Source organism: Dermacentor silvarum, chromosome 2 (assembly GCF_013339745.2).
Source record: "Dermacentor silvarum isolate Dsil-2018 chromosome 2, BIME_Dsil_1.4, whole genome shotgun sequence".
Classification (NCBI taxonomy): Eukaryota; Metazoa; Arthropoda; class Arachnida; order Ixodida; family Ixodidae; genus Dermacentor; species Dermacentor silvarum.
Genome location: NC_051155.1, coordinates 24047658 through 24072991, shown reverse-complemented (window position 1 = coordinate 24072991; position 25334 = coordinate 24047658). Strand labels below are relative to the sequence as shown.

The 25334-nt window shown below is 50.5% G+C and overlaps 1 protein-coding gene across 1 annotated transcript in view; it reads right to left on the bottom strand.

Annotated features, from left to right (window-relative positions):
• LOC119441365 (PAT complex subunit CCDC47-like) overlaps positions 1-24574 on the bottom strand; it is a 57575-nt gene extending 33001 nt beyond the window's left edge. Inside the window, exons 1-3 of the mRNA XM_037705979.1 lie at positions 24353-24574; positions 4815-4916; positions 199-306 (exon numbers count right to left, since the gene is read on the bottom strand). Of these exons, the coding sequence (XP_037561907.1) occupies positions 199-306; positions 4815-4916; positions 24353-24559 (417 nt within the window). The 5' untranslated portion in view covers positions 24560-24574. The remainder of the gene's footprint in view (positions 1-198; positions 307-4814; positions 4917-24352) is intronic.
• Positions 24575-25334: the final 760 nt, after the last annotated feature.

Genomic DNA, 25334 nt, shown 5'->3' with positions numbered 1-25334 from the left:
GTGGCTATAAGGCATTGTTGCATTTTCATGTTTGTCTGCATTTGTAACAGTGGCCAGAAAGCAACAACTGCCCATCGCATTCCCACATAATTATGTGTGACTGGTGTTGTGGTTAGTTTCCCAGTCTGCACTTTGATCTGCGCTCAATGTACAGAACTAGGCCAGAGACAGTGATGTCTGTAGATGCACTGGCTGTACCTTTTGGTCCACCATGGCGTTTGCCACCTCGCCCATCTCCGAGAGGACAGTGAAGTTTGCTGGTAGGCCATACTTGTCGGGGCGTTTCTTCTCAGGGCAATAAGTACTCTGAAAAGAGGTGGTGCTCCACATTAGATGCTTTGTGCTGCCACACATGTTTGTGAACATGGGCCATGGCCACACATGGGCCATGTTCAAATGCTTTTTCCAACACAAAACTTGCAAATACAGTAAACGTCGTTTAAATCGGATTTCACGGGACCGGAAAAAAAAATGTCCGAATTAACAGCACTGAATTATCGAAGCTTTTAAGAAAAACAATAAACAAATGCTTACTAAATCGGCATGCATTTACTTATTTAATGATTCAACAAAACCTGTTTCTATTTAGCACAATAAGCAGTCAGCTGGCTTGGATTCCAGTGGCCCACTCTATAGCCTCCAAGATTGGGATGGACATGCTATCAATAGAGAATGCGTGCCATCCTCTAGTCTCAGGGGCCATGCCTGCTCTTCCTTGGCTGACAAAACACTAAAGGGGACGACACTTTTTCTTTTTTTCGGTCCACACTATCGTCATAATCACTAAATGGGTGATCAGTTTTTTCTTTTTTTAAGTTTTGGTTGCTATTCTGCACGTGGTGTGTCCACAGAGCAGGTGTGTCTTGGAGACTTTGTTGCATCTTGTTTGTGCGTGATTGTGTGGCTTCGAATTTGTGTGATCGGTGCCACCTCCCGTGCCTTCGCGAGAGCAAAATTGCGTGAAGAAATGTGGTTCGTTTCTTCGACCTCCCCCAACGGAGATTGCCAACGTGGTGACGTTCTTGTCGACTATATAATAAGGAGACATCACTCTTGCATAAATCCAAGCAAATCTGATCGCCTCCAAGCGATGCCCTACTTTTTAAGCCGCTCTAAGCATAATAAATTGTATTTTTTGGGTGAACGAGTTTTTCGGACTGTTCGATTTTTTGGGCTATTTTTCAGTCCCTGCAAGGTCCAGAAAATCAGTTGGCGACTGTATTGCTCATTTGCGTTGTACATTTACTGCGCTCACACTCTGGGAGTTGCCCGAATCAACCGGTGTGAGGGCAAATACACACGAATTAATGAATTTGATTAAACAATGAATATGCCTACCAGAACCAGAGGACAAGCCCTAATTATCCTGATTTCCCTAATTAACATAAGTCATTAACAAGGCTAATCAAGGTTAGAGTAAAACCTCGTTAATTTGGATTTCACGGGATGGAAAATATGTCGGAGATAAAGGAATGCTGAATTACCAAAGATATGAAGAAAACAATATACAGATCCTTACTACATCAACACACTTTTAGTTACTGAATGAATGAGTAAATCGTGTTTCTATATTGCACAATAGCAGTGTGGAAGCTACAATTCTCGTCATCTCGCGACTGGTTAGCTTTCGCAGCGGCAAAGGCCTCGGGACTTTCTTCACAGCGCGACCACGGCATGCGCCTTCATCTAAGACATGCTTTTCACTACTACGCACACATTCTCATTATTTTTCTGCCAGTGAGGTAGTGTCTAACAGATCGTTCATCCATCGCGATGTAGCCGGTGCTCTTCATCCTCGACAGCTTCGCACAAAGTCAAAACTAACCAACTGTTTGCCGCAACCACTGCGGACGACACCGTGGCTGCTGTCGACGCGATCATGGATGGCTACATTGCGGTCCTGAAGGCACATGGCCGACGCATGCACCGAGTCAAAATGAAACTACCGTTTGCCACAACTGTTGCGAAAGAAACCACGGCCACTATCAACGCGATCAGAGATGGCGACCTTGCCATTCTGAAGGCGCAAGGCTGACGTGCACACTGATGCAAAATGAAACTACTGCTTGCCGCAACCTCTGTAGACGAAATTGTGGTGGCTATCGATGCAATCATGGATAACGACTACGTTGTTATAAAGGCATGCGGGCAACGTGGGGTTATGCACAGTGGTTAACGAAAGAATGAAGGCTTGAAAGGCACAAATAGGCATGAAGCGTTCTGGTGTTGCTGTTATTCCCGTACGATTTTCACTGACGACTATGGCGACATGGATTCTGGCACGTCGTTTCGGTTGGATACAAGCGCCGTTTTTGCTCTTTTGCATCGCTCGCGAAGCTCTGACAGTTGTCCTAATTAACCAACGTGCGGCCAAATAGGTCCAAATTAACAAGTTATATTGCCGCCTTAAATAATGCATACGCCTGCTGGGACCAGAGAACAAGTCCGAATTATCTGATTTTCCAAATTAATAACGGTCGAATTAACGAGGTTTTACTGTGCATGAGGGACAGACAACACGAGTACTGTCCCTCTCTATTGGTCAGTTTCAAGCTGCCAATAACCATAAATGCTCAGCAACTAGTCCAACTACAGCGTTTATAAAGGCATGTCCCCTTTACGTTAGTCATTTAACTGCACTTGTTAGTTAGAATGACGAAAGACAGCACTTGTCATTCTTGCTGTCCTTTTGTCTATGTATGCGCTGTAAGTCAAGTTTGCAATGAAATACCAACTAGTCCGTATCCAAACCCTGCTTGTTAGTAAGGTTGCGCGAATATAGGATATCACCGCATTCAATTGAACAGTGAATGTTCGAGCAATTAAATTCGATTATTCATGAATCGAACGTCTACAATTCGATTTTTCAAATATTCAATACACTCGGTGTAGAGACCTACGGAGAGCCATATGTCCCGTTTGACGCAGAACGCCTCATGCTTGATGCCACCCAAGCGAGCGTTTTACGTCGTTTTCGGGGCAAAAGGAGCACCGAGTGCATCGCAGATGGCCCCCCCCCCCCCCCCTCCACGGCTGACGCAGTAGCGGAGTAGTAGTAGTAGAGCACTGCAAGTGCTCCCCAATGTCGAACCGAGGCTGGGAGATTGCACACGCAGTGCCCAAAGGCCGCATTTCGCAGCAGTGCCCCGTCGGTCGGGGCCGCTTCTGTCGATGGAAGGTTCACCTGGTTCAACAGGACCGATCGAAACGCCACGCTGACAAAGGAAGCGGCAACAAAAGCGGCGCGTATGTTGTAAAGCGTGAAAGCATGTGCAAAGTTCGGGCCGATAGGCATGCAGATCACGTTGGATACGCAGTGGCGAACTTCGTGCCGCTTCAAGAGCCGTCATCTAACATGCACAAACATATCAGCAGCAAGCCTTCCGTGACGGCTTGCGACAGGTTACCACCTGGCCCAGCGCCGAATTTTCTCATGACCACATTGCCTAAGCTACACGGCCTAATCGGCGCTGCTTCATTGGATGTTGGCGACTGAAGTTACGGTTTGGTGCCGAATCGACGCAGATCTATTTGGAGCAGCTGCGAGACACTCGGCAGCCGATAATTGCCTTGCAAATGAAAGTGAGTGTACGGGATGGCAACAAAGTTGTTCACAACTGCCATCTTTGCAACCCACAGTAGGGCGGCCTCTCTTTCCCGACACCGTTCGTAGACGCACACTGCCTTTTTTATAGTTTTTTTTTCGAACTTCGAGCAACCTATCACAAGACCAGCTTTGGAATTACATGGCGGGTGCGAAAGTGTCATGACTCAGTTGCATGCACTGGCACAAATGGTGGATATGCAAAGAGAAGGGGGGGTAGCGTTGCACAAACTTGCAGTAACCTTGCAGATTTCAGGTGGCAAATTCCACCAAACCAGCCAATGAAACGACGTGGACGGCACGCCAGCTTAGCGCGGAGCTGTGATCGAGACATGTGATAAGCAGTCTTTTCACCTGTTGCACAGATTGGCCTTACGATAACCCAGCTGCCGTAAAGTTGGGATAGCCCTTCTGTATTTTGGAGAAAAACTGGAAAGCAAAACTTTCAATGCAATAAAAACAAATAAACAAAGGCACACGATTAAACTGAGAACCTCCTTGGTACTTAGTACAACATAGCGTCACCAATTCTTTAGCTTCAGAGGGAAAAAACACTTGATTCTATTCAACAGAAATTCTACTGACAAGAAAATATTTTCCACAGATTCATATACTAGAACTGAGCTGTAATTAGTGCTGGCATATTAATTTGGTGTTCCCACTAGTAGTAAGTAGACCGTACTGTATATCTTGATTTTCTATGCACCTATGTTACTGATAGCTTGCTACATTCTTGTTCTGCAAGGCTAGGAGAATTCCAAGCTTGTGCAGCACCGTGTTTTCTTGCCCAAAAATTGTAAGCATTAAATTTTTAGAAAGCTTCTGATAGTCCATTCGAAATCTACTATTCGGTATTCACACACCCCTACCTGTTAGAAAGAAGCTTCATTCTCTTTAGCTTAGGCTGATGTTTGCAATAGTGCTTGTCTTGTGCTTGCACATAAATGTTTCTGAATGGACTTTTCTCACCTGTCTAGGTACATGCCTGTTCCAAGACATTTGGTGCCCTGTGTTACGCCCTCCTGAAAGAGCCACTTCAGCATGTAAAATAATAAATTATAAGGCCACGACTGTGACTGAGTGCCAGTGAGCACAAGATGCAAGATGAGTGTGAAGCAAGGCAAATGCGAGAATGAGTAATTGTTGGATAATTCTGATGTATGCCCGTGTGTTACAGTCAGGAGGACAGAGGAGAAATGAAACCCCGTACCAGGTCGGCCATGGTTTTGTGTAGTCGGGCAGCCGTCTTCTTTGTGGCCAAGCACATGACGAAGCCATCCATGGACTGAGGACTCATCGTCACCCGGATCACCTGCACAGCACAGTGCATACAGCTGAGCTTGCATGTCAGCCTGCTACTCACGAACATGGCGCGACTACGAGCACAATGCGGAGGCCAATTTCTTGGCGTTTCAAAATATTATTACTTTGATTCATCAATGATGTAAAAGACATTGCTTAGCTTTCGTCTCGAGACACCAAAATAACAAACCATCCCCACAATGTCCCTTTTGAAATTTTTCTTTTCCACACTCTTGACATCGCCAGTTGTCTTTGAAAGCGGGATATGGCATCAACCAAATATCTGTCAATTCAGTTCGGTCTACAATTCGAATACAGCCTACGCTCGTTACAACGGACTCACGTACAATAGACTTTCGGACATAACGGACCATATTTCAACATTAGTTCGCTCTCCCTATTTTATTAATGTAACGAAGTGCGCTTTTAATAGACCGTGCTACAACGAATTATGAGCTAGCTACAGCAGACAAAATTAGCGGCAATTTTTTTCAAAATACGATGTATAAAGCTTACTTTTGCCGTGTCAACACGGGCTGACAACAAACTTGCGAGGGTCAGCCGACAAATCCGGCTCAATCTGGCGCGTGTGCGAGGGAGGAAGGCGGAGGAAGCGCGCAGTCTCTTTCATGCGCGAGGCACAGGGGGGAGGCGAGAAAGAGAGGGGAACGGGGGTTCTCTGGCGGCTGCTGCTTACGGCGCTGTATCTTGAGAGGACAAAGTGTGCTCAGTGTCGGTAGCTTCGTATGCGCTATGCTTTTGACGTTTAGTCCGTGCGTTGCTCCGGACGTGCTTCCTGACTGCAGCGTTTTGACAGCGACTTTCCGCGGTCATCGAGCGAGATGTGCTCATGTTTACCTGTGCGCGCGTGACACCGTGCTTGTTAATTTAGTTAGTAAGCGAATGTTTACAACTTTATACAGCTGATAAAATTACTATCCTTACTTTGTATGGCTGTCTACCAATTTGCTATTGCAATCAATGCTTCGCCTTTCGGCCGAAACTGCTACTCACTCATTGCAAATAATGTTATTAGACATCGCGACCAAGGTTTCGAAAGTGAGGCGTTTTGGAAATTACAGACTTCGGATAAAACGGGCATTTTTGATGGATTATGAGAGTCCGTTGTAACGAGAGTTGGCTGTATTCACTATTCATAAATGCGAACATTTTTTGAATGCCTTTCGAATATTTCAAAACCTCAACCCCAATTAAACATAAAATTTGAGCAAAAGTATCGAAAATTTTCACCCCCGCTGGCATAGTATAGATATAAAACATGACAGCTTGCGTAGTGGAGCAGGCCACGTCACTTAGGTAGCCATACTTTACAGGCTGTACAGTGATCATTCGTGCTCTCTGAAAAGTCCTGCGCATGCGATGAAACTACTTGTTTCCTCCTAATGCTCCATTCATGTTTTAATAAACAAAGCTTTATAACGTACTATGTAATGACAGAAATTTGCTAAGTTTACGAATACAGTTAAACCTGCTTATAACGAACCTCCATATAATGAAGTTTTTCGATTCCCCGCCGCTACTCCATAGAAGCACATGTATTTGAGACCTCTACGTAACGAACTGGCAGCGGGAGACCCCCTCAATATAACGAATTTTCCCCTCCGACAACCTAGAGATTTCGCCCCAAATTCTGTCATTTTTGCGCGAGCAGCAACCGGAAGCACCTTCTCCGCCGCGATGGAATGCGAAGCGAGCGCACGTGTGCGTGCGTGTGCAAGGCGGCCCTGCATCCCTCGACCCGGCGATCTTGCCGCCGCGGGCGTGACCTTTCCCCCTCCCTTCATTCAAACCTGATCCTGCCGCTTGCTGCAGCTGGCCTAGCTCGCCAAGCCGGCACTCTCTCCTTTTCCAGCTGATGTTGCCGACGCGCTGGTACACGCTGTGGCACCTCAGACTCGATGAGTGCGGACACGCGCTGTCAAACGCTGGCGGCGTGTGGAAGCTACGCTGGAGAAGCGAGCGAAGTGACCTTCGTGCTGTTGTCTATTGCTTCAACGCAAACTGAGCGCCGAGAACACACAGCACGCAGAAAGCTACGAGCCGCCGACGCACCTACACTGCTAGACTCTTCCCCAACGCAGATCGCTTTCAAGATGCGGCCTGCGCGACCGCGCGCCGCCTTAGCACCGCCTCGCTATCCCTCCCCCCTCGCCGGTGCCTCGAGCGCAACGGAAGAAGGCAGGCTTCCTCCCTGCTTTTCTTGCGCGCGCGATTTTAGACGCGGTTGTCGGCTCCCTTCGCACGTTTTCATTTCACTCGCACATACCGCATACGTTGCGCGGTGACTGCGTTATCGCCCTTTGATTTTAGGGTACGGCCACGCTAGCGGCAAAAACACGCAGCAAAAACGCGCGTCAGAAACGCGCGGCAACGCGTCATGCCTCGCGCGGCAAAAGCGGCAGGAATCGGGGGTCTTTCGGCGTGCCGCGCGAAATGGGTTCTGCGGCAAATGCCGCGTGCCACAAAATGAAGAACCAATCAAGAGCGACGAGGGTGACATCACGGAGCCATCCCAACCGGAACGCCGCCGGTCCGCGCCGGGTTTTCAATCGACGATCGTCGTCTCTCGCATGAAACAGCGAGCGCTCGCAGTGTTGCTCGCCCATTCGGAGAGCGCGGGAGATCTTATCGCGCTGCCGCGCGGCGAGACGCGCGTGCCACGATGGCCTCGCGGCAAGGCGCTGACGCGCAGGCAACTTGCCGCTCGCTGCGCGTTTTTTGCCGCTAGCGTGGCCGTACCCTTATATACGGAATATCTATGAGCCAAAACCAATTTTAGGGCCACAACGCGTCATGGACACCATCTTTATATAGCAAATACGGATCTCAAGGGCCATACATTTGCTGGCGGAAACCGAAAATACGTCATAGTTGTCGCCCCCGGCACTTTGGGCGGCCAATGCCATCGTCAAGCCACCAAGCCAAGCGACATAAAAAGTCAAAATGGCCGCTCGGGCCGGCGAAGGGTGGCAGTTCGCAACGTATGATGCGGGAACGGTCCCACAGTTGCGACGCAACAGCGGGGTTACCAATGCATTGACTTCTAAGGGAGCTGTGCCGGGACCGGTCGAAAACGACGTAACAGCCACGAAAACGCAGCCCCCGGGAATGTAACAGCGAGGTTCTACTGTAACACTATACGACGCTACGACGCCATCGTGACGCTCGCTCTTCGTTTCCGATGCCTCGCGCTTGTGCGAAACGACATGCGTCCACGCATCCGGTACCTGGTGTGACATTCCGAGGATGAGTGCTTCGACGAAAACGGAAAACGGGTGCGTGTTACAATTGAGGGCGCGTTAGAATCGAGTAAATACGATAAATGTTTATTTTTCAAATTTTCGTGCCGAACCTGCACATAACGAAATCCTTTTTATAACGAAGTTTTTCGGGAATTTGTCAATTTCGTTATATCCAGGTTTAACTGTACTAGGATGTAAAGCTTCACTTTACATTAATTGTGATAACAGACAACTGCTCATTATTTGATAACTATTCAATATTAGATTCGCTTCCGGCATATTCGATTCGTATTCGATTCGGTCTCAAAAATCACTATTCGCACACCCCTAGTTAGCATTAAGGTAGTAGTGTAATCTTCGTAGATATTTTCTAAGGAATTTTTGTACGCTTAATGTACTCCCTGACTACGCAATGCTTCTATGTCTGCCGATGCTCTGCTGAATCAAATTCTTTTTCATCATACTGTCGAGCCTGCTTATAACAAACTGGAGCATCACATGGCATCCATTCATTATATACCGAAGACCGTAGTAAGTGGACCACAGCTAAAAAGAGAAAAGAGTTGCTAGTTAAAGCACAAAATTTATTGCTTTGCAATAAATTCCCTGGTGCTCGTCTGTTTCTGCAGTGTAGATCTGATAAAGGCGGACTCCAGTTTATTTAAAGCAGAAGTGTGGTCTTCGCTGAGGCGCTTGGCATAGACAAGTTGGCCGAGGCCGTATATGTAGCCCATTGCTACAGGCGTGGTTATGGGTGCTGGCTCCGAAGTTTCAACGTCATCCGATTCTTCCGCGTTGCTTTCGGCCCACACTTCACAAATGGCCCCCTTATCCGTGCACGGTTCCACAATGTCAGCGTCTTTATCAGCAGAAATAAAATAATCCCAGCCAATGTCATGGCCCCGCATGTTGGAGATGACAACTCGCTGCCCCAAATTACCGCTGGACTGATTCTCTTCGGAAGCGTCAGGCTCAGCATCAGGTACTACGTCGAAGAAGCTGGCTATGCGGAAACAGTTCCGCACGCAAGCAGCCGTCACCTCCGCCCAGGCTACCTTCACTATCTCAACGGCTGAATATAGTGAAACTTGAAGTGGGAAGTTGGCGGCCAGGCGGTCAGCAGCGATGAGCAAGTGCTCCACAATGCGGCACCTATTGTGATAACAATATGTGCCTTAAAGGCACATATTGTCCTAAATCAAGCGGCTGCACTTTCAAAGTGGTATTAGGTGACAGGAAAAGTAGAGTCACTGCCATCAAAGAAGTTTGCACGCGATGCGCTGAGCAGCTGTCGAGCACAAATACAGTGTAGACCGCTTATAACGTAAGTCGCCGTGGTCGCGAATATCCGCACTAAAGTAAAAGCTCGTTAATTCGACCCTCGTTAATTCGGAAAATCGGTTAATTCGGACACGTCCTTTGGTCCCGGCAGGCGTTTGCATTATTTAATGCAATGAAACTCTCGTTAATTCGGACGTGTTTGGCCGTACATCGGTTAATTCGGACAACTCTCGGTGCTCGGCGAGCGCCGCAAATGTGCGGCGCAAACGAGCCATAACTAGAGTGTACTCTACCATAACGGCGTTAGCGTCCACCGAAACGAAGCGACGGAGTTCGCATCACCATAGCCATCAGCGGAAATCGTGCGGGAATGACAGCTACGCCAGAACGCTTCGTGCCTATTTGAGCCTTTAAAGCTTTTATTCTTGCGTTTGCCGGCACGCATAGCACCGCGTGCCTTCAAAACTGCGTAGTCGCCATCCGTGATCGCGTTGATAGCGGCCGCGGTTTCCATCCACAGTGGTTGCGGCAAAAAGTAGTTTCGTTTTCACTCAGTGTCCGTGCCGTCAGGGAATGGAATACGGACTCCTTGAAAAGAAAAAAAAAAAAAGAAAAGAAAATTGAGCCATTCCACGCCGCGCGCCTTGTTTTCCATCCTTTTCCGCATCGCCAGCCTCGCGCGCCTCTGTCCCGTTGCCCTTCCGCCCCTCTAAACACGAATGGTCTGCGCCCATAGCTCTGTAAGCCATGCCACCCTCCGAAACATGAATGGACCGCGCCAAAACAACGTTAGCGTCCACCGAAACGAAGCGACAGAGTTCGGATCGCTGTAGTCACTAAAAATCGTACTGGAATGACAACAACGCCGGAAAGCTTCGTGCCTATTTGTGCCTTTAAAGCTTGCGTTTACCGCCGCACATAGCACCGCGTTGGCCGCGTGCATTCATGACTGCGTAGCCACCATTCATGATCGTCTCGATAGCAGCCGCGATTCCGTCCGCCGCGGTTGCGGAAAACAGTAGTTTCGTTTTGACTCGGTACACACGTCGGCCGCGTGCCTTAATAACTCGGTAGTCGCCATGCATGATCGCCTCGATATCGACAGCGGTTTCGTCCGCAGTTCCAGCAAACGGTAGTTTCGGTTTAACTCGGCGTGCATCGGCCGCGCGCCTTCAGAACCGCAAGGTCGCCGTGCATGATCGCGTTGAAAGCGGCTGCGGTTGCGGCAAGCAGTAGTTTCGTTTTTAGTCAGTGCATAGCTGTCGAGGATGAAGAGAGAGATTGCTGTTGTGATGAGGAAGAGGCGCACCGTCTACATCGCAATGGGCGGCGACCCGGCGACATTGGCGAAAAAATAAACGGGATGTGCGCGCGCTAGTGAAAAACGCGTCTCAGATGAAGACGCCCGCCGCGGCCGCGATGTGAAGGAAGTCGCGAGACCTTCGCCGCTGCGAGCTCTAATCAGTCGCGAGATAACGAGAATTCCAGCTTCCGCATTGCGTTTATGCAAAATAGAAACAGAATTTGCTGATTAATACTGCAAATAAGAGCGTGTTGACGTAGTAAGCATTTGTTTATTGTTTTCTTGATACCCTCGATAAATCGACATTCGGTTAATTCGGACATTTTTTTCGGTCCCGTGAAATCCGAATTAACGAGCTTTTACTATATAACCAAAGCAACAATTTTAAACATCCGCACATATGCAAAACATGTGCACCGAGCCGCCACGCGTATGCGACAGTCGAGGAATGCGACTAGGACGTTTGCATTCAATTTACAGTTGAATCTCGTAAATCCGAACCAAATCACGCGGCACGCCACCGACCGGCATTGCTCGGGCACCGCCATAGAGTAAAAGCTTAGGAAAGACCTCTCAATGTCGCGCGCGAACAAAACCAAAAAAGAAAGAAAAAAAAAAATGTGGCGGAAATTTCACCCTCTCTCAAATGGCAAGGTCGCCGATTCTGCGTAGCGTCGGAACATGAGTCTACGTGCCGACGTCTCAGCCACGGTACCGTAGCCACGCGTAGAAAACTGCAGTGAACCCTTCTTTCTCCTTTATGCTTCCTCTACTTTCTAGTCACGTGTTGACCTTGCAAGCTGCGGCTACGGCGCAGAGGGAAGCAGCGGCGCTCTCCCAGGCCGGCCAACGAAACTGCCCCACGCCGGCAAACGGCCGCTTCCCGATAACGGCAGAAAACGAAACTTCGGGAAGCTGGCGCCGGGCTGGCTGGAGCAGCGGCGCCTGCACGGCGGCGGGCGCGCACGGTGACAGTCGAAAGTTAGGGAGCTACGAGGGAGGCCGAGGGGAGCCACCGAAGCGGCAGAGTTGCCAAGGCGAAATCCGCTTCCCTGCCGTCCTCCTGCCTCAGGTTCCACGGTCTCTGCGTGCGCCCCCTTCGCCGTGCCGTGCCGGTGCCGCCCGCTCCCTGAACTTTCGTTTGCTGCCGTTATCGTGAAGCGAGCGTTGGCAGTTTTGTGGCCCTCACTCGCTATGCGCGCCGTGATATTTGACGACTCGCACTCAAGATTCTGGTTTCAGCCTCACTGCCTGTTCGTTCGCACCACGTGCCCTTCTCTTCCACTTTGTCTCTCTTTCTTCCTCGAGCACTCCTTGGGGCGCCCGTTTGAGGTAAGCGTTCGCCGTCTCCGCTGACTTACTCCCAGGCAGCCGCACTGTAATCGGTGTTTCGTTTCCCGCAACTGCACTATAAGCGAAACGTGTATACATGGAGTGCTGTGGGAAAATTAACGGGAGTCTGAAAAGACCACACTATATCCGGTCCTGCACTAGAAGCGGTTACGTTATAAGTGGTCTATACTTTAGCATGCACTTGCCTTGCCTCTGCATGTCGCGGTCAAACTCGCCCAGCCACTCTTCAAATAAATCGCGCGTCATCCATGCCTTAACACTGTGCCTGTAGCACAGGGGCACATAGACCCAAAAGCAACGTGGCTTCGTTGATTTTCCAATTACAAAGGGCACGCGTCGGTCGCTGCCATCCATACTGCCACCTGTAGGTACAGTCAAACCTCGTTAATACGTACCCGCTTAAGGGGGGAGACGGGTCTTTGGGACCGGAAAATGGTGAAAAAGTCGATTTTTTTATATGGCATTTTAGCGTTCTGCGAGCATTTTTCTATCTGTCTGCCAATTTTCACACGCCAGAAATCGGTAATTTATTCGTAATAACATTTCAAACAGCACGCGCGAGTCGAGCTCGCGCGGAATCCGACGCCAAAACGGCAGTTTTCTTTCGACGCAGAGCTGCCGTTTCGCGAACACCGTAGACGCCATCTTGGTCTCGTTTGAAAGAGCATTTCTTCGTTTTGAAATTGCCGCTGTCGCCACTTCGTTTCACTCATTGGTTGTTTAGAAAAAAGCCAACAAAAAAAAAGCAACATGCGCAATGCTATTGGCTGCTGGGCGCACGTGAGGTCACGGAGCCATCTCATTGGCTGAGCGTGACCCGCGTCGTCTGCTTGGCGCGTCGCAACGCAAAAAAAACGTGACAGTTGGGCCGCCATTTTGCCAGCACTTCGATCTGCGCGCTTACGACCAAAGCTCTCGCAATGCCTGGTTCAGCGCGAAAGTTTCATTCGCGGAATAAGTTTGGCAAGAAAAGGAAGAAGTCTTTGGCCAACAACTTCAAGGCTCGTCTACCACCGGGAAGCGTCGACGAAGAACGTGATGGGTCGCCAGCCGCCGCCGCCGCCGCCGATGTAAGCTTGTCGGGCGTCTGCGATGCTCCGACAGATAACAGCCGCGTCTGCGACGAAGGAAAGAAGCCGCTGCCGCGTCGATCAGCGGAACGCGCGGATGAAGATCGAGGCTCCGTGTCACCCACCCCAGCCGCCGACAAAGAGCGATTCGCCGAGTCGCCCGAGGCCGCTGACGGAGAATTAGGCCTCGCTGGCCAGCCAGCCTGCGGAGTTACGACAAACAGCGGCCGCGTGCGCCGCGATACTTTGATGCTGACGCCGTCAGATCTGCAGGCAAGGCAGACAAAAGCCGATACAAAACTGCGGGAACTTGCTTCAACCGCCGCGACGAAAAGAAAACTTGATTTTTTTGATGACAGCAACGACGCACCGGCCAGCGCTGCTCCGACTCAACAGAGCGACAAGGAGAGTTTCTTCATTGCCGATATTCAGCGTTTGAGTGGACTGCTCGGCGTTCTAAAATGCAAATTTTGCGGCGGCGGCAACGTCAGCTTGTACAAACGCGAGAGAGAGTATGGCCTTGCCGTGAAAGCCGTGTGTCAGCTGTGCAAACTGTGGGGACATCGCGGAAGGATGGAGTTCTCCGCGGGTGGACGGCGATCAGAAAGTGAATCCGTTCGCCGTGAACATCCTCGCCGCTCGAGCGATGCAGTCTACTGGCAATCGTCAAGCAGCAATGAATGACATTTTTTCTACTATGAACATTTCCCATCGCGGTCTCCATAAAAAAAAGTGGCAGGGATATGTCAAACAAAAGTTGACTCCTGCAGCAACTCGCGCAGCCGAAAAAGTCACCAGCGAGTGCGCGACGTCAGTTCGGCAACTTTATAAAGAACTGGACATTCAAAACGCCAACAACATTGTCGTTTCATTTGACGGCTCGTGGATGACACGCGGGCACTCGTCTCACATAGGTGTGGGCGCGGTGATTGAACTCTTCACTGGGCTAGTGCTCGACTATGTTGTGTTGAGCAACTTCTGTGCCGGGTGCGAACGAGGGCACCGAGCGGCTGAGTCTACACGCAAGCATGCAAGCACCGAGCGTGTCCAGCAGGCACTAAAGCGCCACTACAACGCTAAGCTGCAGTCAGACTATATCCCTGGTGGCTTTTAGCACCTGCATTGAAAAATATCCACATTCTACTTGTTATTTTTTAAATAAACTGTGTGCTATTTGTTTTTTGCACTTTTCTCAACATGTAAATTTATGACTCTTTTCAATTTTGAGGCCTACATATCTCGGCACCTAAGGCAGGTACAACAATAATTCTTTTTGCAATGGAAACCTAAATGCATACACAATCCAAGTATGCAAGCAGATTTTTGAGCACAAGCCTTCATAATTAATTAATCGTTAAAATTATAACTGCATGGCAGGTGCTTTTCAAAGAGTAAAGTTTGTTGTGCTGTAAAATAGCTAAGAATGGCCAAATAAAAAAAGTGCTTGCATTATATCAATCTTCAGTCATTAGTCTATTCAGCCATAGCTTAAATATAATTTTTAATTAAACACTTTTTTTCCTATTGTGTCCTTAAACAATGGAAGATGAACTTCAGTTATCTCAGGAACAAAATAACTTACTGGAAAAGTAATTACATATTTGAAATCAGCAGAAAAAACTACACAAGCCAGTGCAGTTGCATTAAAATTGATGGATAAATAAAGAAAACGTGTCTAAAATGAGTCTGTCCCCTTAATGTGTAAGTCCGGTTTAAACGTAGTCGCGAAGATTCCCCCACCCGGTCCCCATTGAACCCCATGTATTGGATGACCGCTTAAGCCGTAGTCGCTTGTTGCATTACATACGGTTAGTACGTACCATTTTCTTTGTTTTTATATGTTCACGGGCAGAAAATCGCCAAAATTTCAGTGGCGACGACAAGAGTTGCCGATCGAAGCGCGCAAAAGCATGGCCTTCGAGATTGGTAAACTACAATTGTCAGCGTAGTGACGTCACAACATGGCCACGTCGACGTATTTTTTGTTCGTACGGTTGTTGCCGATCAAAGGGCGCAAAAGCGTGGCCTTCGAGATTAGCTTCTGGTAGCCCGCAGGAGCTGAGGGTAGGGGAATTCGCTGTCACTTTGGAATCCAATCCAAGCATCGTAACGGCTCAAACGCCACGTTTCTTTATTCTTTTCTTTCATTCTCCCGTGTCCACCAGTGCTAACGGCAGTGGTGGTGTGCTTTTGCGTAGTGTTGTGTGCTTTTACAACGTTCTTTTGCGCGGCGTGTCCTTCTTTTTTTTTGCATTGTTTGGTGCGCGTATTGTGCGATTTAATTTGCACGTGAAGACTGTTATGCCGTATCACGTTTTGAGTGTAAAGGAAAAACTGGAAATCATTCGCACCATTGAAAATGGAGCGAAGAAATCTGCGGTAGCCCGTGAGAAGAACTTGCCTCTGACGACTGTGTGCGGAATATGGAACGCTCGCGAAAAGTTGCGGGGCGGCTCAGGCAGCAATCAGAAGAGGTGCCGCATCAGAGACTCTGCTTTTCCCGAAGTAGAAAAGGCCCTGCTGCTTTGGTTGAAGAAGGCGCGTAGCATGAACCTGCCAGTCAGTGGACCCCTTCTGGCTGAGAAAGCGCTAACTTTCGCAGCTCAGCTGAATTGCACCGGTTTTGCCTGCAGCAACGGCTGGTTGTCGAGATTTAAAGCTCGCTACAGCATAGTGGGGAAAGCTGTTTGCGGTGAGGCTGCTGCAGCGGACAAAGAAGGCGCTGATGAGTGGCAGCACAACGAATTGCAGGAAGCCTTGGCAGCCTACGATGCCGCCGACATTTTCAATTTTGATGAGTCGGCACTTTTCTACTGCCTGCTTCCGGACAGGACATTGGCATTTAAGAATGAAAAGTGCACCGGCGGGAAACATGCCAAAAATCGGGTATCGGTCGCTTTCGGCGTCAACATGACCGGTAGTGAGAAGCTGCCACTGATGGTGATCGGCAGGTACGGAAAACCGCGTTGCTTCAAAGGCGCCCGTTTGCCATCCGATGTCATTTACAAGCACAACAAAAAGGCGTGGATGACTGCTCAGCTGTTCGAGGAGTATGTGCGCCAGCTGGACTGCCGTTTTGCTGCCAAGAAAAGGAATGTCCTGATCGTTCTCGACAATGCGTCGGCGCATGTCGATTTGGACAACCTGACAGCAATTAAGCTGCTCTTTTTGCCCCCGAACACGACAGCGCTCGCCCAACCCCTCGATCAGGGCATCATCCGCTCAGTGAAGCAGACGTACCGCAAAAATCTGCTACGGAGGATGTTGCTCGTTATGGATAGCGGCAAAACGTACATCATAGACGTACTGGGCGCTGTACACCTACTCGCGCACTCATGGAGGGAGGTCCAGCCGGCAACAATACAGAATTGTTTCGCGCGAGCGCAATTCAAAATACTTGAAGGCGACGACGACGCGGACGGTGAAGACGCCGAGGACTGCGAGAACCTTTTGGTTGAAGTGCTCGAGCGGCAAGGTGCAGCAGATGAGGAGGTGAACTTCGGCACCTTCCGAGATGTCGACGGCGACGTGACCACCTCCCCGGACTTTTCAGACAGCGACATTGTTGCTGCCGTCGCACCTCGTCCAGCTTCAAGCGAAAGTGAGGAGGACAGCGATGTCGAAGTGGACGACGGCCCTTCACTATCCGACGCGGCGCGTGCTGTGGCAGTGATGCGAGCGTTCGCAGAGAAGCGAGGCCTAATGGACAAACTGGCTGCTGGACTTGCTGACTTCGAAGATGCCGTCGTCGCGGCGAGGCCACCACGGCGGCAAGTGAAAATAACTGACTTTTTGCTGCCTGCCAGTGAATAAAGCTAGCGTGCCTGTGTGTGCGTGAGAGTGTGTTTGTGGGGATCGTGGCGTTCTTTTCTGGCTGGTAAGTAGCCGCTAAACCGGCACTGACGGTTAATTCGTACATCGCTTAGTGCGTACCCAAACGTCATTCCCGGCCAACTACGTATTAACGAGGTTTGACTGTAGTGGGTCGAGGGCAAGAGTGGGTCGAGCCCAAGAGAAGGAAGAAGACCGCGCGCTCCTCTGCTCGAGCCAGCTTCGACGGTCGCGTCTTCCAAGAGCCAGCTGCTCTAGGTTTATTAAACCTTCAGAACTACTTCTCGAGGCTCGTGACAAACTGGTGGAGGTGCTGGGTAAGCGTCTTCACGTATGTTGCAGACCCCTCCAAGGATCCGCGCTACGAATCCAGTGCCTGTCGACACTCCCGTGCATCGGGCCAGCCGCAGGATCAGGGGACTGTCTTCAGAAGTAGTCAACACTATAGTTCCCACCACATAAACCGGTATCACCAGCGCTTCCCTTCAAACCGCCCCAACCGGTACGGGAAGCACGATGTCGAACCGGTACACACTTGAGAGCCCACGGATCCCAAAGACGTTTCATGGCACAGTGTTCAAAGACGTCGAAGACTGGATGGTCGACTTCGAGCGCGTGGCCTCCGTGAACGAATGGAACGAAACAGAAAAACTCAGACACGTCTACTTCTACCTGGAGGATGGCGCACGTACGTGGTTTCAGAACCGCGAGGAGCAACTGACGTCGTGGCGCGAGTTTTGTCGGCAGCTCTTGGAGACCTACACCAGTGCTGATCGCCACGAACGAGCGGAACGAGCGATTCAGGCCCGCGTCCAGTTGCCAAACGAAACTGTTACCACGTACGTCGAAGACATGACGTGCCTCTTCCGACGAGCGGATCCAAGGATGACGGAGAAGTTACGTCATCTGATGCGAGGGGGCAAGGAGCAACTCTTCACTGGCCTCGTACGGAGCCCTCCGAAGACGGCCGCGGAGTTCTTGTCCGAGGCCGTGACCATGGAAAAGATGCTTCTGCATCGCTCGAACCTATAAGAGCGGCAAGCGAACAGCATGTCTACTGCTGACATTTTCGCGGCCATAGAAAGCATCGGTGACTCTCTGCGAGAACTCATCCGCTCTGTAGTGCGTGAAGAGTTGCAAAAGGCCGCCGTAACACCGCAACCTACGGTAAGCTCCATAGCAAGCATTATAAAGGACGAACTGCACCAGGCGCTCTGTAACACCTTGCCTCCTGCTAACGCCGCGCCAGTACCTCCTGAATACCCCCGTGTGACCTACGCGGAAGTCCTGAAGCGCCCTGCTTCCTCTCCGCCACTGTTCGTTCGTGCTCCTCCTACGGTGTCAGTTCAGTCGGCGCAGCGAATACCGTACTACGACGCTGGGTACACGACGCCGCCCGTTGTTCATGCCGCTCCATTTGCCCACCATTCGGAGCAAGCGGTTCACTACGTCCACAACAGACGCCCGCCCCCTCGGAAGTCGGATGTTTGGCGCACACCCGATCATCGGCCTCTGTGCTTCCACTGCGGTGAAGCTGACCACCTGTACCACCTGTGCCCATACCGGCGCCTTGGGATTCGCGGCTTTTCCGCATACTCGCTGCTGCCCCGATACGGACAGCGACCCCGGGACATTCAGGACTACCTCTCTCAGCAGCGCTTCCCACCACCTGCCAGGCAGCAGTCGCGATCGCAGTCTCCAAGACGATTTTCACCCCCGCCCCAGCGGTATTCTCCCAAAGGGTCGACCAGTCCCCGCTGGGAAAACTAACTGAGGCGATCTTTGGGGGCGAGGTCGCTGACGGTCGAAGCGCTGAAGACCTCCGACGGACGCAGTTACGGAAACCTACCGATCCGACATCACCTGCAGCTGAACGGGACGACCGGCTTTCACTTGATATACCAGTGACTATTGGCGGTTATGCCGTTAGTGCTTTAGTGGACACTGGCGCAGACTACACGATACTAAGCGGGAAAATACTAAGCGGAAAAGCGATACTAAGCAACGCAGCTGAAGAAAGTGATCACGCCCTGGCATAACTTGCAGATTCGGACGGCTGGCGGCCACGTCATTACTCCACTGGGCGCCTGCACGACTAGAGTTGAGATTCAAGGATCTACATTTGTAGCGAGCTTCCTTGTCTTACGCGAATGCTCCCGCGACGTTATTCTTGGAGTTGACTTCCTGCAGGAGTACGGCGCGATTATCGATCTGCAAGAGCATCGTATCACTTTCTCTGCAGAACGAGCAATCGACGTGCAAGACGGCCAACGGTGCGACTACGTACTTAATGTTTCGACAGACAGTGTAACGCTTCGTCCACGAGCCAGTGTCCTTGTCGACGTCACATGCTGTGGCTTACGCAATGGCGAAGCGGTGGCCGAAAGTAACTTGGAACACCTACTGAAGCAAGGTGTTTGTGTGGCTAGAAGTGTTATACAGATTCGTGCTGGTCATTCGCAATTGCTTATTACCAACTTTAGCTACGAGCACCGACACCTGTTCCGCGGCACTTCATTAGCGTTTGCAGACACAGTAGCAAACGTTAACAACTGTTTCACGTCAGAAGTAGTGAAGACAGCAGAGACGTCTCTGGGCCATCTCGACATCAATTCTGAACTGTCCACTGATAGCCAGACAGCACTGCGCAAGCTCTTGCTTGAATTCAGGACCTGCTTCGCACATTCTTCCAAGGTATGCCAGACTTCCATCACTAAACACAGGATCATCACCATACGAAGACGCACGCCCGATACACCAGCAGTCTTACCGCGTGTCGGCAAAAGAATGTGAAGCCATATGTACGCAAGTCCGGGAGATGCTTGACGATGGCGTCATCAAACCTTCCAACAGCCCGTGGTTGTCTCCGGTCGTTCTTGTCAAAAAGAAATACGGAACGCTACGCTTCTATGTCGACTACCGCAAGCTCAACAACGTGACTACAAAGGATGTGCACCCGCTGCCGCGTGTCGATGACTCGTTAGATATACTACAGCGTGCCCACTATTTTTCTTCTCTCGATTTAAAAAGCGGGTACTGGCCAATCGAGGTAGACGAACACGACCGCGAGAAAACAGCCTTTGCGACTCCAGATGGGCTCTATGAATTTCGAGTGCTTCCTTTCGGCTTGTGTTCAGCCCCGGCTACTTTCCAGCGAATGATGGACACTGTCCTTACTGGAATGAAGTGGCAGGCCTGTCTTGTGTACCTGGATGATGTGGTCATCTTCTCTGAAACGTTCGAGCAGCATCTTCACCGCCTACGGAGTGTGCTAGAAGCCATTCAATCGGCAGACCTCACACTTAAGCCCGAAAAGTGCCACTTTGGTTACGAAGAGCTCAAGTTCCTCGGGCACGTAGTAAGCGCCAAAGGGGTCCGACCCTATCCAGACAAGCTTGCCACTGTGGCCGCGTTTCCAGCTCCTGCCGATAAGAAGGCCATCCGGCGCTTCCTGGGTTTGTGCGCCTACTATCGCCAGTTTATTAAAGGCTTTTCGAAGATAGCGGAACCCCTGACACGCCCTACAAGAGACGATACGCCATTTGTGTGGCATAATAAGCAACAGGCGGCTTTTGCTGAATTACGACAGCGCCTGCAATCAGCACCCGTTCTTGCACATTTTGACGATGATGCTGATACTGAGGTGCATACCGATGCCAGCAGCATTGGCCTTGGCGCAGTGCTCGTCCAGCTCCAAGATGGAGTGGAGAGAGTTATAGCGTATGCCTGTCCCGTGCCAAGGCAAATTATTCGACTACGGAGAAAGAGTGCCTCGCGGTCGTGTGGGCGATCATCAAGTTTCGCCCCTATCTCTATGGTAGTCCCTTCAAAGTAGTGATGGACCACCATGCCCTCTGTCGGTTGGCAAGCATGCGCGACCCTTCAGGACGACTGACACGGTAGAGTTTGCGGCTACAGGAATTTGACATCACCATCGTTTATAAGTCTGGCCGTAAGCATGAAGACGCTGACACGTTGTCCCGCGCACGCATTGATCCTGCCAGTCAGTAAACAGAGGATGATGACGCTTCCTGGGCGCCATTAGTTCGTCGGACTTGAGCAGACGGCAGCGTGACGACGCTGAGATTAGACCGATGATCGATCATTTAGAGGGCCGTGACACAACCATACCACGCAACTTTCCCGCTCGCTGACGTCTTTATGTCAGCGAGACGTGCTTTATAGGAAGAATGCTCGTTCGACCAGCCGTGCTTACCTCCTGGTGGTTCCAAAGGACATGCGCGACGACATCCTCCTCGCTTGCCATGACGAACCGACATCTGATTATTTAGGCTTTTCACGAACACTCGCTAGAGTAAGCGAAATGTACTATTGGCCCGGGCTTTCGGCAAGCGTCAAACAGTACGTTAAAGGCTGTCGTGAATGCCAGCACCGCAAGACACCATCGGTTAGACCGGCTGGCTTACTTCAGCCAATTGAAGCACCTCACCCGCCTTTCGACCAAGTCGGCATGGACATTTTCGGACCGTCTCCTCTCTCGGCTGACGGCAACAAATGGGTGATCGTCACAACTGATTATTTAACACGCTATGCTGAGACGCAGGCGATCCCACGAGCCACGGCCTCAGAGTTAGCGCAGTTCTTCATGCGCCACATCGTCTTGCGTCACGGTGCTCCCTCCACTGTAATAACTGACAGAGGGACAGCATTCACAGTGCAGCTTATGGACGAAGTTTTTGAATTGAGCAACACCAGGCATCGCAAGACGACCGCGTACCATCCGCAGACCAACGGACTTACTGAGCGACTGAATAAGACGGCCACAGACATGCTCGCAATGTACATCGACGTCCAACACAAAACATGGGATCGGATCTTGCCTTACGTGACCTTCGCGTATAAGACCACCATGCAAGAGACGACGCGCTTCACGCCCTTTCGCCTTCTCTACGGTCGCGAAGTCCAGACGATGCTGGACGCTATGCTGACGTGTCAAGACGCTGAGCTATTGACAACTGACGCCGAGGAATTTGCAGAGCGTGCTGAGGAAGCTCGGCAGCTGCATATCGGCCAGCAGCAGCAGGCAGACGCACGACGCTACAACATCCGCCACACGGACGTGTCCTACAACCCCGGGGATCAAGTTTGGGTATGGACCCCCGTTCGCCGTTGTGGCCTCTGTGAAAAGCTGCTGAGCCGGCATTTTGGTCCGTATAAAGTGCTCCGCCGTGTCAGTGACGTAAACTACGAAGTTGTTCCGGACACGACATACAGACCCGGAGTAGGACACAAAGACAACCGACCTCAGACATAGTTCATGTTGTGCGCATGAAGCCGTACATTGCGCGTCCGTAACTTTTTTTTGTGTTTTCGTTTTTTTTCTCTCATTCCCTTCTTTGTTTCTACTTTTCATTTATCTTTGGGAGCTTGCTTCTTCGTTCATTGACTGTGTCGGCGTGACGGCAAATTTTTTTGTGTACTTTTGCTTTGCCTGCCTTCTTCTTTGTCTTCTACGCCTATTTTTTTTTTAGCATCGAGGCGATGCTTTTGTTTGGAAGGGGGGATATTGCCACCTGTAGGTAGTGGGTCGAGGGCAAGAGTGGGTCGAGCCCAAGAGAAGAAAGAAGACCGCGCGCTCCTTCTCTGCTCGAGCCAGCTCCGACGGTCGCGTCTTCCAAGAGCCAGCTGCTCTACGTTTATTAAACCTTCAGGACTACTTCTCGAGGCTTGTGACAATATTAGCGCACAGAAGTGCCATAACGCACACTTTACTGTGTTTGCCGCCAGCGCACGAGCAGTCTTCTATGGCGTGCGTTTTGTCCAGCACCATCTGACAAAATAATGCAGTTTCGTCTGCGCTATACATGTCCTGATCAGCACAGCTTGAAATAATGACTTGTTACAAGCCAACAGGTAACGTCTTTCTTGGTCCCTTCCTGAAGCCACCTTGGCAACGTTCGATTTAAAAGCAATCCCTTGCCACACTTTGAATCGATGTAGCCAGCTAGGAAAATCCAGCAGGAAGGCAAAGATTTTGCTTTTGCCCATCATCATTGGTCCACTTATCGGAATGTTGAAAGCCCATATGTTGACGAACCACTTGAGCAGCGCATCGTCTACGTCAGCATAGGTGGCCTTCCGCAGGCGCTTTCTGTTGATCGAGTTAGCGTTGGAGCTGACATCTGTTTCTTATCCTTCAGAATCGTTGAGATGGTTGATTTCAACAAGTACTTCTTCACCAACTCACAGTTTTTTGCACCTTGAGACAGTTCCGTCCTTGAGACAGTTCCGTCAAAATTGCTCGCTTCGTTGCCATGTGCAGCGCTTTTCATTTTGTGGCGGCTGCAAGCACGGCGGGCTTCCCGCATGCCTTCCTGAATACAACTTGAACGCGACTAGTACGAAGCGTTCGCACAACACACACCGACAAGGGGAAAAAAGTGCCACAATTGATGGAGCAGACTCGCACAGGCGACAACCACGCAAGGAAGTGTGGAGATGGCCCAGTAACAGCCAGAAAACAAAACTTCTGAATTTCAAGCCGGCGGCTGGCATTGTAGTAGCGCGCCCGCGGTGACAGGTGAAGACGAGGGAGTTGCTAGAAGGAGTGAGGAGAGGGAGAGCAGAGTTGTGAGGAGGGGCGGGAGAGCGATCTTGGAAGCCACACGCCAACACTCGTAGGCAGCGCATGTCGGCAGAGAGAGGGTAGCTCACTTGAGAGGGGCCCGAAATGGTTAGTTAGCCTGCGAGGAGGCTTGGGAAAACAGCCCGCGCACACAAAGGTGTCGGAGGTCTCGTGGTGCCGGGTTTACACCGCCTGTTCGCTGTAACCGATCGGCTGGGCTCAAAGGTGTTCTTTGTATGTGCGATCGATGTTGTGCAATCGAATAATTGTATATGTTCACAGCCGTGTGGGTTTGTTTCTTTAAGGTGAAAGCTAAGTGAGGCCGTTATGTGTGGGGTCGACTGTATATGAAAGCCACATAGAGAGATTGGTTGCATTCCACAGGTTTCTTGATTAGCTGATTGATGACATGGATGTGATTCATTAATGAGAGTCAGCCTTATCTCACGGTGAACTGAAGTGTTATGCAAGACTAGTTCTGATTTGCTGTTGTTTTATGATCAATTTTGTGATATGATGTTTTATTGGGTCCGGCTAGTTTTGTGGCAAGATTCAACTGTTTTCACGTCTCTGTTGGAAACCTTGTCAAATTCGTTGGTACATGCTATTTGGTACTCAGTACTTACTACGGTAAGTGCAACCCAAACAAAAGGAATAATGTAGTAAAGCATTTTGGTTCCTCGCTGCCGTCTGTCATCCCTGTTCCAAGTTAGTGGGAAGAGCCAAAGGTGCAGACCGTGTGGCCACACCTGCACTCACCAGCTGGTCAGCTGACGGTCGCACCATTTGCGCGATCAGACTGAGCAGGTCTTGCCGCTTGAGCAGACGCAGCTCCACCAGCATCCCCTCGACGCACAGCCGGCCGCTGCACCAGAGGGTGTAGACGCTCTCCGAGTCCTTGACGAGGCCGCCCGCCTCAGCCTCGTCTGGGGCCAGCTCCTTGCGCCCATCATCCCCTGCGCACATTATGCATGCTTACCTTTGCTTACACGACAGATGTGAAAGGAAGCAGCGAGGGCAGCAACACGAGGGGGAAAAGAACCAGTTGCTATGAAATGCACTGAAGCCAGTGGCCCACTGAGCAAGTGGCACGTTCCCAGACAACTTATCACTGTTGTTGCTAGGATATGGACAATTTTGTTGATAGGATATGGACGAGTGGCCCATGTACCAACCAATGTGCCAGCCCAAGTGGCCGAATGAACAGAGCTCATGATGAGGTTCTCTTTATGAATGGGTGGTATGATAGGTATTGTCGCAATGTCAAAAATAGAGGTCGCACAGCCCTGATCAAGAGGAATAGCAGGAGGTCGCCTTTTTAATACAGCGCGCTACTACGACTTTTCTTCGCCGCACCTTGATAGAAACGTGCATGCATGTTCGCATAGTCCTCCTCTTCATCGGAGTACAGGTGCAGCAGTATTGTTATGAAATATTGTGGCAATACGATAATAGAGTCGGCGCGCGATGTGCGAAATGCCTGGTCGTGGGTCCGAGGGAAAGACGCTCGATGAGCTTAGTCGCGCAGTCCAAGGTGCCGACGCACGAAATGCCTAGCCGCGGGTCCGAGGAATAGACACTTGATGAGCTCAGCCGCGCAGTCCAAGGTGCTGACGCGTGAAATGCCTAGCCGCGGTTCGAGGAATAGACGCTCGAGGTGCCGACACGCGAAGTGCTTAGCCGCGGGTCCGAGGAGTCGACACTCGATGAGCGATGTGCCGACGCGCGAAATGCCTAGCTG